Source organism: Diceros bicornis, chromosome 22 (assembly GCF_020826845.1).
Source record: "Diceros bicornis minor isolate mBicDic1 chromosome 22, mDicBic1.mat.cur, whole genome shotgun sequence".
Classification (NCBI taxonomy): Eukaryota; Metazoa; Chordata; class Mammalia; order Perissodactyla; family Rhinocerotidae; genus Diceros; species Diceros bicornis.
Window position 1 is genome coordinate 37,122,625 of NC_080761.1, and position 17,323 is coordinate 37,139,947.

Genomic DNA, 17,323 nt, shown 5'->3' on the forward strand with positions numbered 1-17,323 from the left:
GCTCTTCAGAGATTGTTCGAGTAACCCTATCCAGCTCTGTTTGGTTAACAGCTGCCCTACAGTGCTAGCAGATTTATTGAAAAGATATATTGCTTATTTTTATGCTGAAGAAAGTAAACTTATCTGACTTTAGGGAAAAAAAAACACTAGAAAATCACGGTTTCTAATCTTTAGATAGCCATGCTGTAAATTAAGTGCATCTTGCACTGAAAAGATGACTTATCACAGCAATCCACTAAACCTTGTTTGCTGCTTTTCAGGGAGAATTTCTAGAAGATGATGATTGGAGCCAAAGTGCCTTTAACTTATGATAAATTATTTTAATCCTTTCTGATAATGTTATGGCTAAAAAAACGCACTATTGAGAATCTTTATTTTTCCTGTTAGGTTCTTGAGTTTCTATACACTCTAAGTAACAGTGATGCTGGAGTTTTAGAATAATTGTTTTTGTTCATTTTTCTACAAATCTATGAAGTTCCAAAAATACCACCTAAAATTTCCAAAACGTGTTTTAATTACATTGATATTTCAGGTAAAAGTAACTTTATAATTTAAAGAACTGAAAAAATTCCCTTAATGTAGATAGATAAATAGTCAGATAAATAGATCAGTAGACATGTAGATTCTGCTCAGAAGCCATAAATCAGTAAAAACATTAAATGAGAATGAAAAATATTCTTCAAATAGACCACAATACTTGCATAAAGGAGAAAATATATACTTGATTAGTTTTAAATCAAACAGAGAAACTTTTATGGCAAGATTTTTAAAAAGTTCTCAAAAGGGACCATCTAATCAGAAATGCAATGTGATGCGGCAATCTGAAATTGTTTTTTTGCAGTAACAGTAAGCCAGGTGTCTATTTCAAAATAAGTTTTTTTTTGTTTTTTTTTTAAAAAGAGCAGTACTATGAAAACAATCTAAGTTTAAGAAACTTGACTGTGTATAAAGATTACTTTAGGGACCACTTATTGATTCTGCTCTAGTCAATGAAAATCCTACTTTTGAGTCAATTAAACATTCTCAAGAAGAGAGGGATATATTTAGGCATAGCTCATGATAATTCTGCTAACAATTAACTTCACATTAGTTTCTGTGGGGCTCTCATGTTAGAATGGAGAAGTTTTCAGAAAGAGAAAATACTTTCACAAAGCCAGGTGACCCTAAATACCAGTCACTGATTGGCCTCTTGCCCCACAGACAATTTCAAGACACTGAGTCTCCTTGGAAGGCTGTATACGTAAATTGCTTAATTTTTTTGCTGTTCATGTTGCTAAATTTTTGTTTGTTTATTTGTTTACCGTCCCCAAAAATGTCACGTGGGCTATCTTTGGCCCACGTGGAACACTTAAAAGCAACATATTTTCAGACTTTTCTTTCCTAAGAGCAGTCTCACAGGGGTTAAACCTAACTACGGCTATTCATTTTCATCCATATTTAAGATACATGCAATAGGAATATTTTCTCCCAAACAGAAATACATGTTTAAGTACATACAAAATTATCACTGAATATACTTAGCAATAATTTAAATGCCAAAGAAATTGGCAGGATATTAATTAGTATTGAATTAATTTCCTTTCAGTTACTGAAAATGTGAAATATAATTAAATTTATTTAGCTATTTAGATCGTGGACTAGCACTATAGACATTTCCAAAAATTTCTGAGGAGACATGTTTATACATGCTTATGTTATGACTTACTTAAACCAAGTTAACTTGAGCAAGAGTCTCTCTCCTCATGTTTTTTAAAATTTATTAATTAACCTTTTGCATAAAGCATCTTTGAATTAATAAACCCCCTGAAAAAGTGCAATTTTAAAGGTGATTGTGTGGGTAGGAGAAATAATTAAAAATTAAAATAGAAATAATCTATTTACTGAAGATTTTCACGACACTAATTCCTAATAAAATCAATTCCTAAGAACCTTGTTTGTCCAACATAGTCTGGACTCAGCAAATTTTGAACAGATTCTAAGTGATGATAGGTTAATACTAGGCATATGTAAGCTTCTTTTTGGGGCATGTTAAATATACTTGACATACAATTGGTATATAATTCAGCATTCCTAAAAAAAACGTATTTTACATTAGACTTTAAATAAGTTTAAAATAATAAGTGATAATGTTATTTGAGGTTGATGTAGCGATTCCTCAGTTTCTGTCCTATAAGCAAGTCAGTGTTATATAATTTAGCTATCAATTCTTTTTTAAATTAAATTTTAAAACTTTAATTTTAAGTTGTACATAAGCTCTAATAATACTCTAATGATTTTTCCAAGTATCTTCTCTCAAAAATAGAAAATTGGGGGCAGGCTGGTTAAGTTCACGTGCTCTGCCTTGGCGGCCTGGGGTTTGCAGGTTTGGATCCCAGGTGCAGACCTACACACCGCTCATCAAGTCATGCTGTGGCCGGTGTCCCACATATAAAGCAGAGGAAGATAGGCTTGGATGTTAGCCCAGGGCCAATCTTCCTCAGCAAAAAGAGGAGGATTGGCAATGGATGTTAGCTCAGGGCTAATCTTCCTCACCAAAAAAAAAAAATTACATTTCTCCCCCAATAGTAATCAAACTTAAAACACCAGGTGCAGATTAGTTTAGAAATTTAGTCTGTTAAGGTTGTGTGCTTGTATGTGGAGGTGGATAGCAATTCTTATTTTTGTAACAATATAGACTCTTTGATAGACCTGATCATATGCATTTCCTTACAGAAATGCACACTCATACAAATCATTTTAATTCTTTAATTTATATGCACTGGCCAATATGAAATTAGATTGTCTGGAAAATTGAGGTAAAATTTATATTAAAACAATTATGCCCAGAATTCCAAAAGCAAACAAAAGGTGAAATAAGGAAGTAAGATTCTCCTCCAAAAAACCTATGAGTAAAGAGATAAGGTTGAAATAGTCCAAACAACTAAGAAAGAAGTGAAGGTCAAGTTTTCACTGTATATGTTCTTGGGATGGGGTTCCACAAAGTCCCTGCAGTGAGAACCTTGCTCCTGGCCCAACTCGAATGAGCGTGTTTCAGGAAAGCAAGGACAGGGACCAATCTAGTTTCCCTCAAAAATCTGCATAAGGGGAAACACCTAAGATTTGGATGCTGACCCCTTCCTTCACTACACTCAAGTAGTCACGCAGGTAGCTGAAAGCCTTAAAGAACAAATATTGCTTGTGATTTCAGAATAAGAGTTTGTTTATTCAAATGAGGACCCTCCATTGTTATTAACAGTGGCTTTTGTTAAATGCTCAGCAATTAGCTTTGGGAACAAAAGAAAGAAGGTAAGCAAAATGTCCTACTTTGCTCGACTCAGCAAACAAGCTGATGTACTAAGAGTCCCTCATGATGACAACAGCTCTCAGTTGAACCAATAAACCATTAAGCTGTAAACAGAATAACCAACACAGGCAAATTTACCTTTCCACTTTTTTTTTTAAGCTTACAGGGACCCTTAAGGGAATATCTTGAAAGGTGTGTTTTATGTTCTCTCAGGTTTCTTCATTTCTCCAGATAGCCTCAAGGAAACAGATTTTTGGGGAGTGGAGGTGCCTTTGTGGGGGAGGGGTGTTTAAAAAGATTAACACTCCAATATTCATACTTTCCTCTTAACTCTTAGATTAATAGAATTTTATTTTATTACTATTATTAATTACCTGCCATGGAGCAAATAAAATCAGCTCTGAAGGAATAGGATGTAGCCTTACAGAACAAGCAAAATGCTCAGAATAAAATTGTGTTATATGTGGAACATATAACACATAAAAAAAAAGATATTCAAGATCATCCTGGTACTTTAAACTTACTGCCAATGTCAATATCAGAAACCCAAGCTTCTTGATACTTAATTTAAGTAGCACAGTAGAATTAAGTTAAATGGGTTTGCATAGTCCATGAACTATAAACATTACTGACCATAAATCATTAGTATTAGAAAATTAAAGTTTTTTTTTTAAATGGAAGCTCTTTAACTTGTAAATTTAAGGTTTCAAGGGAAATTACAAATTGTGCAAACTCTTCATTTTCCTCTCCAAGATCAGGATACAGAGGAACAAGGTTTAAGGGCTTGTCCAGGGTGAGACACACCCTATTCCTGTCAATACTAAAACCAACCAAACCCCCTGACTCCTAATCCCTAGTCCTTACCCAGGACACCAGTTTACCTGTCATTCTTCTTCTTCTACCCTATCCCTCATGTGCAGCCCAAGAATATTTAAGGCTAAAATGTCTATAATTATAACCTTCAGAATTTCCTGTATTTTCCCGATTCAACTGAGATCTTTTAAAGTTAATATTTCAGAAAAGAAGATAATTTTTCCCTTGTGATTTTGTTGATTGAAATGTAAGGTTACAGTAAACAAAATTTATTTTTACATTAATTAGAATAGTTTATCTGGATATTAGCCTTTGATAACCAGTAAAAGTAAGTGAATACATGAATGAATGATGAAAGACAGACCATGGAAGGTTTTTTTTTTTTAAATTTAAGAACTAGTCAAAAGCTAAACATTTGCATAGCCATTAGTTTGACTGAAACTTCCTTTAAATGTGTTTCCTTTCCAGCTAGCATATGTGAAAAGTGACCTCTTATCCACTTACATACCTACCCAGAAGTCATGTGATAGGGTTTTGCGTCAAGCTGTCAATTATGATAACAGACACAATAAGAACAGCCCAAGCGTTGATAACCTGCTTCCTGACTTGATTGAAAAGTTTGCTGATAGTCCACTTGTGTCCTTTCAATTGCCTCTAATAAAAGACTACCTTTCCAGTGTTTTTAATGTACCTAGCTTTGGCTTTGCCATTTGCCAGGACAAATATCATACAGGGATTTCAATTAATACCATAGTTTAAAAAAAACTACAGAGGCAATTTCTTAAAGAGGTCATTAGAATAATAGAACTTTAGAACTTCTGTAACAGAACTTTCTGGTGTAATAAAAACTACTTTCAAATTCTAGTTCTAAAATTATATCAAGAAAAGTGTTGAAGATATTTTGATATAAAGTAGCCCAATAATTGAAATTGAAATAATAGCATTATATAGTCATGCAATAGATGTAACATGCCGAAGCTCAAGCATCAATAAAATTCATGCAATTGTGATAAGTAAGTTGATCAGACCATTCATTCATTAGCTCTAATAAAAAGTGGTATATATAGTCAGGAGATTATAATTTTGAGATTATAAAATTAAGCCTTATATCTTATAAACTAGAGCTCACTTGACTTTGTTGTCTCACTTAGGGAAGGCAAAAGTGACGTCCTATTTGTTCCATCTAAAATCTCAAGTTTATATCAAAGGTTAATATGCACTTCAATAGCTGGTTCAAATGATAACCTTTTATTTCCAAACAAGAAGTTTCCTAGCTACAAACTTTTATTTCCAACTTGCAATAAGGTTTTTTTTATATGTTGTAATGATAGATAATAGTAAGGATTTATATTTTTATTATGACCTTACACTCAAATATAATGGTGATAATCAAGTTAACCAGACCCTCTTATGTTACCAAACTTTCTATTATAGCAAAGAAAGAAGGCCTGCGATTTAGCAAATTCATTATGAGGTTGACCAGATAAGGAATTGGTGCTAATTCAAGTAAGTTGTCTCATATTTGCCATTTATACTAAACTTGTTAGATTGGGTTATAAAATAATTTCTGCACTTTCTAAGCAACATCCAACACTCGGCTACATAGTTCCTGTTTTCTCAGAGAGACAAAACTTAGGAAATGTAGTTCCTTCATTGCCTATCATAGTGAATGTGCAGTGTGTTCATGAAGTATAAGGGGGAAAGGAAACACTGCACTCTACCAAACTTCTATGAAGTCAGAGGGAAGGTCCTTGACACTTCTGAAAAAGTTCCAAATCATAAAAAGACATTTCTCAGCAGAGACTACAGAGTTCAGTTTGCCAAAGCAGGACTCCCAAGTTCTTTAAGCCACCACACCATCTTCTGATAGAAAAGTTAAAGAAGAATGAATCTCCAATTGAATCTTTGATTTTAAGATTTCCCTCATGCCGATAGTAGATGCATTAACTCAGCCAATCATCCCAAAGACAGTTGAGTTCCAGATCTCAAACAACACTCGATTGTGTTAAGAGATCAAGGAAAATTTTAAAGTCCCAATTAGGTGGCATGAGCTGATTATTCTGACTAATTACAGCAGACTGTTTTTAATGGCAAAATATCAACTGGTTTACATGACTTTTTTGAAATAGTCTTCGTGATTATGTGACTTTATTTTTTAGATTCAAATGAGATATCATATTTACAATGATAGGTGAAATTCCTGCCTCAGAAAAAACTAGTACTTCAAGGCAGTTAGCAACTAGTATTAATCAGCAATAACCATTATAAAAAGGAGTACAGAGATGTATAACTACTAATAACAACTGAGTGTGTACCAAATTAATGGGTATAAAAGCATATACCGATACGAATGTATTACTCTTACAAGTGGAGTACAGGGTTAATTTTAATACTATCCATCTCAATTTAAGAATGCTAGTATCCTTGTGTGTAAGAAATGACTATATGGAAAGCTCTGTTTTAGTGTCATCTTGTGGAAAGATTATTTATAAGATAGCCAAAAATTATTCAACAATTTTAAATTTATTGTTAACTCTAATATATGTAGGCTATATTAAAGATCTTTTCTAAGAAAAAAGAGCACTCAACAATGCACGTCAATACTTTTCATAACCTAAAAGGATAAATCTTTATAAAGCACCCGCCAATGAACTGAAGAATGTACCTGGTGACAATATTTATTCTTAAGGGGTCATGTATATTAAAGGCTATGGGGAATGTTTAAAAGAACTCTCTCAGACTAAAACCATTGCCTTTCTAATTTTGAATTTCTCCTAGCTAATATAAAATGATTGATTACCTTTATTTCATGTACCCCTTCATTTTCCGTTTCATTCATCATTGAGTACTTTAAACCAAATGCATTTAAAACCTGCCGCTAGAAGAGTGGTCTCTTTTAAATCTTTGTAAAGTAATGAAAGGACACAGTAAATCAATTTCATTTCTGCTGTAGGAAAGAATAACCTCTACTCTATTGAAGTCATTTAAACTATTTCTGTCCCTCTGTTCCTGGATAGTAAACATAAAACTTCATCTCTATGATTCTTTTAAAACATGAAAGGATAAAAGTAATAAGCCTTTAACTGGAGCCTTAGCTTAATAATATACATGTATAGCATGATATGCATATACATTCATTTTCTGCATGACCTCAAATTGTAGCTCATTATGAATTTGGGCATTTTGGGCCTCTTCAATTCAAAAAGTAGCACTAACTCTTTCATTATATACAGGACAAATGATCTGTCCGCATGGTATTTAAAAGTGAACATTAATTACATTTTTAGTTATGAAGTTTATACAGTTTTTTCTTCCAAGGATCAATAAGCATCATATATTCCATAAATATCAACTGTGTTTGACCAAACAAATCATATTTATATTGTAAGGGGTCTTCATTAGACATAGTCCACTTAAATAACAAGTGGTGGTCTTTGAGGAAAAAAGGTTTTAGTTCTGAAATTCATATATATGTAGATATATTTTTTCAATTAAAATGTGCTCAGAACTCTACATTAAGACTTGTATTTTCCTGACACTTGCTAAGTTTTCTTGCTTTGTCCTCAGATATGTGAAAAGAGAAGTACTTTTACAAATTACCTTTTGTGATCATAATTATAAGAGGCTCTAATGTTAGTCATAAGTGATGAATAAAAAAATTAAGCTGCCATAGGTTAGGACAGGACGATGGGAAGATTGCTTCTAAATACATAGAATTGGTTATAATATTCTAAACGTGTTTGGGGCTAAAGGTTTAAATATGGAGGCACGTTTCTATGAACTAAAAATTAACTGGAAATTAGAGACATGTCATAAAGAATAATGCAAATCCCATGACAAAAATATTTCTGAAAATATGTGGAATGATTTTTAAAAGAACAAGCTTCTAAACCTATAAAGCCTGCATATGTTTTTCAAAAACACAATGAACATATATTTTGTCAAATAGAACCATATTATAGTAATTATAACACATTTCATATTATAGCAATTTTAGAGGTGAAAAAAAGCAACATTCCAGAGAATTATGTTGAAAAGCCAATGGCTGGCAAAACCACTAATTATTATTTGTTATTTTCATAACTGTGTACAGATGTTTTCAGTTAGTTCTCACTCTTCTGTTTTGTTTTGCTTTTTTTAAACCTGGCAAAACGTCAAGTATCTTGAACAAGCTATCATCTTTATGATTTTCTCGGAACTCTGCATGTGGTGACCTTTAATATATGCAGTCTGCCACCTTGGTCTACAAATAGGCAGGACTCGAGAATTCTACATGAAGCGCAGTTAAGATAGGCACAATAAGCATAAGCTACGTGGACAGGTCTAGAACAAAAGTACCTGTGCAGGCTTACTACATATGTAAAAACTCATACATATGCACATACAACTTATAAATGAAGAGCAAGTTAGTTAATACCAGCTCGTTCTTATTCATTATAGCTATTTTTCCCTATGTAATATTTTGCACACCGTTGATTTCAAACTGCTCTGCTATCAGAATTTGAGAGCAGCAAACATATACATCATAAAATATATGTAAATTCTGAAGTATTTAGAATTATTTCTGTCACCCTGTAACTAGAATGGTGGGATTTCTGTATTGGTATGGTCCATGCTTTGGACTGTGGCTAATTTGTTTATAAGCCACCATTAATCCTGGCTTTATATTTTCACAGTTTGGGTAAACACTTCATTTGCATTAAATTTACAGCATTAATGAGATGTGAAATTTAAAATGCTACTTGAAATATAAATGATGTAAGAAAGCAGAACCAAAAAAAGTGTTTTATCACATCTGAAATCAGTAAACCAATTTAAACCTATTAAAATAGGAATGATATGTCACCTGAGATTTTAGCTTCATAACTCATCTTCTTGGACTAAAATACCAAAATGAGTAAAACATCTGGAAAATATGAAAGCGCTCAAAAACACAAATTGTGTAGTGCTTGTCTCTAATTGGCTTTTAAATCACTTTTCAATTTTTATCTTTGGAAGCTATAGGCTAGTAAGTTCTCAATAGCCAATAGGACTGAGAAAAATACTCTGGTTGAAACACTGTTATTTATTCATGGATGTTATCGATATATGCTACAAAGATAGAAAAGGTCTTGAGCAAATTTGAGAAACCCTGTTCAGAGAGGCAAGAAACAAAGGATAAATGAGAAAATATTTTGGAAAATGAAATGATCAATTTCTTTCTCAGAAGCCCCGTGAGCCCCGTTCTGAGTCCAGATCTGAGAGGCAGCATGGAGAAAAGCACCAGTGCAAAAGCGTGGCTACACCATCACACCTGGGGGAAACTTGCCCACCTGTTGCTGATGTAGGAAGGATGGGTCTCTTGGGCTTAGTCCCACATATCGATTGGCTTGAGATGTGCCTGAGGCTGTGTAGGCTGATTAAGGAAGAACAAAAACAAAGATAAAAATTGTGAACTATCAGAATGAACACCCTGTCCATGTACAAGAAACCCAGAGAAGTGGGGCTTGCAACCAAAAAAAAAAGTGTCCCTATTTCTCTTCTCTTTTGTCTGAGTGAATACCAAGTGATATAAAAGAAATGGTAGTTGACCTCAAATCAACTAGTTTATCCCCCTCCCCAAAAATGTATCCAGTAAACCATACCCCCTCCTTTGGTGTGGGGGTCTCACACTTACGTGCTCCGGTTACAGTCCTGCAGGAGTACCAAGGACCAGCCTAGACAGAAGGATGCTTTTCCTAGATGTACCTTTTTACCAGATATTAGTTGCCTAATAATGGAATAATCAGTGATGGTCTGTGATTCCAAATGTAAAAGCAGACTGAAAGTCTCTCAGGAAAAAGCGAAAGCTTTTAATGATGGGATTTAAGCAGACGTGCTTGATGATATGAGATGAAAATGTCTTGCTCAAAAGTCTTACTTAAAAAGAAAATCTAATATTACTAACGTGAAGGAGAGGCCTATTTTTATTATATCATATAGATTGAATTAGCTCAGTATTTTATTTAATGTGAAAATCATCTTAAGTTTGATAGAAATGCTTTTGAAAAAAATTCTTTATTTTCCATAAGCACAAAAAGTCCATTTCTTGTGACTGGTCCAGGAAGGGAGTTGATGGCACCTTTTAAATACTTGGCCATCAGGTAATAAGCACATATGGTGAATACTTCTTAAATTATTATGGTCTCACCTTGCAAGTAGTTTTTGTACAAGTGCTTTTTGGTATAGAGAGAATTTTCCAAAGAAAAGATCTCCTTGTTCCTAAAGAAAGTTTTGTTTCTTTTCAGAAGGAAAGGACTACTTCTTCGCAGCACTAAGCAATCCCATTGCTCAATGTCAGAATAAGCAGAACTATTTCACCATACGCTACATACAGAGGTTTGAAGAAAGCTAAAATGTTTGGTTTTAAACCATCAGGTTAATGATGAATCCAAACATTAATTTTAAAAAGGCTTTATTTTAAAATCAATATGTGAATATCATTTGAAGGACTGCAGAATTTGATCCACTGAGGCTTTTTCAAGTCAACTTTTTTAAAACAGTGAAGATGCTCACAATTCACCTTTTAATTATTCCTGAATAAAGGGGCCAAGCAAGGGCACCCATAACAACCAAGGGCCCCTACTCAATCTCCAGGCCTCTAGAATTCAACGTACAGCATGGACAGCTGGAGAAGAGCCTCACCCATACAGAGTAGACACAAGTCTGTGCTACTCTTTCTTTTCAACCATGAGAAAGAGGTTTCCTTGGCCTCTGTATTTTCTTTAATTTCATTGACTTACATCAACTCAATGACCAATTTCTCACTATCAGTGGTACCTAGGGAGCTGGAGCTACAAGTCTGTTTACAGAAAAGAAAAACAACTCACTCTATTTCTTTTATGCAGAAGTGGAAAATGGACTGAAGCAGCCATCTTTATACAACCAAGATATTCCTTTTGAATATTTTGTAATTTTACTAGTCAAATCAGATCCCTTTTTGATCAACCTGTATGTGAGTATAAGAACAAGTCATTAACAAACAGGCTGACAGTACTCCCATAAGTGAGCTGTGATCATTTGGGTCTGATCTTCTCTTGAATCTCATCTATTAATGTCACTATAAAAGCAGGTGCCAGAAGTTTCTGGAACTTGGTTTTGATCATTTATCCTGTGATAGTCTTTCAACAACTTTTTAAAAAATCTTTCTTTTCCATTTGCTTTTATTTAAATTGCTGACTTTGCTCAAAGATGCCAAGACATCCACATTTAAAATTTGGACACAGTATTTCAGTGACTGTAATGTACATAGCTAACCTTTTGTTTCAGTCTTCCTTGACTGGGTCTCATCTATCTGTGCATTCAGGCAAGTGTTCACTAGTGTAGGACCTTCTACCAACAAACCAGTTACTAAGCAATAATCATTATTGATGGGAATTGCAAGCCCATATGGATTTATTAGTCTATGGGCCTCAAGAATTTTGAGAAAAAAATGCTGAACTCACTATACACTCAAAGTATTGTCCATTTTTCTTATAGGATTCCTCCCTAGGTTTTCAGAAGCCATATACACACACAAAAAGAGCATCTTTCCAATGACCGAGAAAGAGCGAGCCAGTGGTGCCTCCAATTGTCTCTGTAATTTCACATAAGAATTTCAAGAGCATGGGGATTTTCTTGCTCTAGGAAAGAAAATAGAAATTCTGATTTTAAGATATATGTATAATTGGTGAGGAACATGCTAATTCCTCCTGACTGGAACTTTATCCATTCCACTTTACCAATCCGTGCACACCAGCTCCAATACTAGGCAGCTGGTAGTTTGAATGAAGCCAATTGAAAAATTGTGTAATAATTCCTTGTGTACTTATGAGTAGTCTATATAAAGAAGCAAAGAAATCATCTGGGTTATTGGTATGTGCTATGTAAGTTCACTGGATAAATCTCTGACATTTAAAATGTTACGGTCGTGCTAAAAAGTATAGTACCTGATGTACCATGATAGGCAAAATAATAAAAAAATTAAAAAAAAAGTTGCAGACAATGGAAGAGCAGGTAGCTTACATGTGCCTAATACTAAGCTTTGAAATGTTTTCTGCAGCCAACACTGTGTGACTGTTTCTCACAATGACATAACCTACAGGAATGTAAACACGGAATTATCTTACAGAGGCACTGACTCAGTCTGCCTTGTGAAGGGGGTTGATTTCTATAGGAATGCTCCAATAAGTAACAATTATCTAATCTCTCTTTGAGTGATATAAAAACCTTGTACACTGAGTATGTTAGTGCATTTTCAATGTATACCTTGAACGAGCAGGCATGACTTCTTATTTTTGCTATAGCTATTTACTCAAACAAATAAGCTTCTCCCTTTTCAAATATGATGTACGGACTGAAATTTGATAAGAGAGAGCATGTGATTGCCAGGCCACATACATGCCTGCTAGTTCCACATAAATGAGAAATCTCCATCTGGTTGGGTAGCTGGAAAAGTTGCCGTGTTTTCCGCCTTGGATCAGATATCCAATGGCGCCTTTGATGGACATTTCTCATTTCCTACAGAAATACTTACTGGTTGCTGTAGGTGAAGCTGCCTCACCTTCAGTGGATGTAGTGATGGGTTTAGTATCTGTCATGGTCAGGGTCACAGGTCGCACTGCACTGGGATGGGGAGAGGGTGCCAAGACAGGAGTGAAATGGCCAGGCACTTTCCCTACTACTTGACCACTGCTGTTAGGCTACAAAACAAAAACAGAATGCCGGGTGAAACAATCCAAAAGGCAGTCATCGTGTCCAACAACTCCACTCAGCACACTCGGCCGCGTGGACCCTGCACACTGTGTGTAACGGCCACACAAGCCCTCTCAAGTCCAAGTCAGAGAGGCCAACCAACGGTTAGTAGTAATAAGACATAGCAGCATTTAAAAGAAAGTCTTCATCTTCAAGGCACTTTATATAGGTTAATTCGTCTTTACAACCCTTGGGAGCCAGGCAGAACTAATCCTTGCATTTAGTAGGCCTGAAAACTCAAGTGGAGACTTAAATGCTTAGCCCAAGGCTAAAACGGAAGTCCTTACTGAGCTAGTGAGAATTAGAACCAGTGCTTCCTTCTCTGCTCTTCGTTTTCTACAGTGAGTCAGTTTTGGCTTTCAGAACACAATTTACACCTAAATGATGATACCACTGACACAAAGAAGACAAGAACATCTAGGAAATCAAACACATCAAACTTGATAATTTCCTTCGTTTATAGTCAAGGCCCCTTCTTCTACATACAAAAACTCTAGCTCTCACACACGGGCACACTCAGACACACACATCAAGCAAGTTAGATTCTAGGATCTCCACTCAACTTTTGATGATTTACTAATACAAGCAGATTGAACGATATTTAAAGCATTTACAATTTCAGATCTATACAATGATATAAAATGCTGAACTAGGTCTCTCCTTACACCTACCAATAAAAGATTCCCAAAGTAAATTAAAATGTGTTGAAGTGAAGTAGAGGGCAATCAAATATACTGTTATTTGAGTTACTCTTCCATTGTTGGGCATGGAGAGTTACACAAAACATTTATTGTTGACATTTGTGGGAATTAACTGAGAAAATCCCCTGGGCAATGATAGAAAAGATATTATTATCTGAATTTCAGCCCCGGGTGCAAAAATAGTATCCATGGTAGGAGACAAAATCCTAAGAGTACACTGTTTGAAGAAATACTAGAATGTATTTTTCTAGACAAAGAATGCTATTTTTAATTACACTCATGCTAGAATTCTCCAATGCATGGTGTACATAACAATTTGCTACGAGGGTATTCTCCACAAATATTTAGTCTTTATAATTTGCACTGCTAAAGGCAAAGAAAGCAATGAAGCAGAATATTTACCTAAATACCTGTACATAAATTACAAGTAGTCATTTCTTTAGAGAAAAGGAGGAACAGCTAATAACACTTAAATACTGTAACTTAGAGACATGAACTAAGTCTTCGGTTGGGTTCCTCAGAGGCCACCATTATTTATTCTAAAAAGAAAATGGACTCCTTGAATATCCTGCCTATTCATCACAAGTAATTTTAAGTATTTAACTTTATGTCAGGAAAATTGACCAGAGTTTCCCCCTACGGAAACCTATGACAGAGTTATATCTTTAAACTAATTTTATTTAAAATATTCCATTGAATACCATGTCTGTCTCACTCTAATTGGTGCAGCAGCAATGTAATTAATCTCCAAATTGCTGTGGGGAGGACAAGGCATCTCAATGGCTTGACTTAACAATCAAAATCAGTGCAGTGCTAGAGGATACCGGGAAGGAACAGATGACTACAGGTGAACAATTATTCATTTTTTCCCCTTTTTAGAGCTAAAACGGTGAATATCAAGAGTTCTATTTTGAAATGCAAATTAATTGCTTTGGAGTTGGAGTTAAAAATCAAAGCAGATACAACTTTCCTACAAAAACAATTCCACAGTTTACTATAAAGACCCGCTCTTACTTTCAAGAAGAAAATGTAGTTTGTTTCTAAAGCAGACCATCATCATCTGGTTATTTGAACATTGCAAAAGACTGCTTTCTAGATCTCACTCAAGAAAGAAGGTCTCATTTTCACTGGTGGTACACTTGGTGGTAAAAAGCATTTCTGTATACCGTGTTCACCAAAACAGTCCGACAGTACCTACCTGAGAGCGAGGAACAGAAGAAGAATGACAATAATGTCAAGAAAATGCTGCCAAAGAACATGATTTTACCTTGCCCATGCTACAAGCTTTGTCTACTGGAACTGAACTGACATGAACCAACAGACGTTTCTCTCATTTATAAATAAGAGAAGTGACAAAGAAAGAATTCCCAAGCCAATACAGACAACTTTTCTGAAATTCAAGGTCAGAAGAATGGGAGGGTTATTTCTTTTCAGTTTTCTATTAGTTCAAACAGATGAAGCTCCACTACAAAGCTTCTCTTTTAACACTGTTAACAGATGAACTTTCATACTGTAGATATGAAAAGAGAGACATCTATCTGAAGATGAAGTTGAACAGCATTAAGAAAGGATTATCCTACTTACTACATTGCTCCTATTATATAAAATCCTGAGAGGGGATTTTTTTTTTTTAATTGAGATGAGAGAGTAAGATACTTCTCTTAGAAGCTGGATCTTTACCTTAAAACTATGAAGAAAAACTGAGAACACCATAGGCAGATTATCACCTAATATGCCCTCTTAATTTATAAAAAAATTGAAATATACGTAAAACAAGCACTGAATAATTAAAGAAATTCGTAACACTAAGGGTCTGATTTTAATTTGCATAATTTTTCCCCTAACGGTGCCTAATTAAGACATCAGTTAAAAAAAAAATCCAATGGAACTCTAAGATTTTCCACACTGAATTAACGTTAAGGACTTTTAATGGATGTCTTAATTAGACTTTGTTATTCATGGAAACTCTACACAAATTAAAATCAGACCTTGTGTGCACCGTTCCCAGCTGAGTCTAGCAAAATGCTCTATGGAACCAAGACTTTTGAATCTATGCTCTGACAGCAAATTTTATTTCTAAAATGATATACTAAGATCCCACTGTTTTACTTAGTAATTATTATTACTGTCATTAAAAGTGCTACACCATTTGAACATTTTCCTCTAAAATACAAATAGTTTAAATTCAAATTCAAAATTCAAGAGTGGTGTCCTTAGTTTAGTATTATTACTCAACGGAGCTAGAAGTACAGGCAACTTTTTAAGTAACCGAAAAGGTGCTGGATATGTTGTTATTCAAAATGCAACATTCAGAAAGGACCATTTTGTTCAATTTTTAACAATTAAATTAAGACCAAAGGAATTTTTTTTTCAGATCTTTCTTTGTAAATTCATTACTATGCACATCCTATTGACTGGCATTTTAGTAATTGAACAGTATTCACAACAGAATGTTTATGAAAATCCCTCAGAGCATTAAAAGGTATAATAAGGAGTGGACAGGAGTCTTAGAAGTAAAGCAGCAAAGCCAAACACCAGCCCATAAGATCAAAATTACATCAGAGGTTTTGCATATTACGATTATTGATAGACCCAGCTTTGGCACAGTCTACTTGATTATGGAAAATCCTCTTATACAAAATCCTTATCAAGTGACTTCTCATAGAAGAAACCACATGTTTAGGGAGTGACAAAGGGACATGAGTCACTACACTTATACAATGAATCCCTAAAGCCAGTGCACAATGTTTACCAAAAAAAAAAAAAAGACACTTCTGGTAATGTCACTCATTATTAAATGTAGTCATGTCTGTGCAAAGAATATTCAAGTAGTCATCAAACACTGAAAATGTTTACATTACCAAAGCTTATTTTAATACCTAATAGTTGGTCTATAAATACAACTGCAATTTCTTTTGTGTGTGTTTATTTTAGCGCATACCTTGCTCCTGCCTGAAATCAGCACTTTGTCTCTGTGTCAAACCAGGTATTTTGGAGGTGTGAACTCCAGCTCAGAGCTTTTTGTCATTGTACATTCTGGATAAACTTTCTCTTCAGTCAATGAAAATCCCAAAACATCAAACCAAAAACATCTTCACAAATGTGCCCATTTGGGGCAACACACTTCCTACCTGTCATTCAGCCACCTTTAAATAAAAAACTTATTGAGTCACCAGGAAACTTCCTGAAGATGGATTTGAAAAGCTTGATGTTCTGCCAGACACACTGTATGCGCAAGCTTCATGTCTTAGAGTTAGACCTGTTCCGTCTCCCTTAGGCTCTAACCTTATTTTCTCTCTTATGTTTACCTGGCTGGTTTGCGGACTGGATGGGTCATAAGAAGGTACATAGTTCTTCAGAGTATCCTGAGGATTCAGGTGGGGAGGATATCTGATTGTTGGATGAGAGAAGTAGCTCGATGGGGCTGGAGGAAGAATAGCTTGTGTTGGAAATGGCAACGGTGAGGGCGGAGGTGGAGTCCGAGTAGAGATGACTGGAAGACAGAAAATGAAAGACGGACTCGTCAGTTATTTTCCCTACCGCTCCACACTGATCTGAAAGAATGCTGTGAAACTATAAAATTGAGAGCTGTTCATTTGTCCCCGTGATTTAACCAAACTCTCCTAAAATAACAGTTAACCTTTTACTCTAATTCTCAGTGCCGGCACTACTAAGCGCGCACACACACACAATCCCCACTCTAGAAAACTAACCATCTTGCGTGCCAGATCTATGAATGATTAAAAAAAAGTTTCTCTTTTATAGGCTAAGACAA

The 17,323-nt window shown here is 34.9% G+C and overlaps 1 protein-coding gene across 2 annotated transcripts in view; it reads right to left on the reverse strand.

Moving 5' to 3' along the window:
- NFIB (nuclear factor I B) overlaps positions 1 to 17,323 on the reverse strand; it is a 221,759-nt gene that overhangs the window by 16,397 nt on the left and 188,039 nt on the right. Inside the window, exons 8-10 of one of the 2 annotated variants that reach the window (XM_058565805.1) lie at positions 16,857 to 17,041; positions 12,657 to 12,795; positions 9,409 to 9,491 (exon numbers count right to left, since the gene is read on the reverse strand). In XM_058565805.1, the coding sequence (XP_058421788.1) occupies positions 9,409 to 9,491; positions 12,657 to 12,795; positions 16,857 to 17,041 (407 nt within the window). Of the gene's footprint in view, positions 1 to 9,408; positions 9,492 to 12,629; positions 12,796 to 16,856; positions 17,042 to 17,323 lie in introns of both variants that reach the window. The other variant, XM_058565804.1, reaches the window with a different exon arrangement.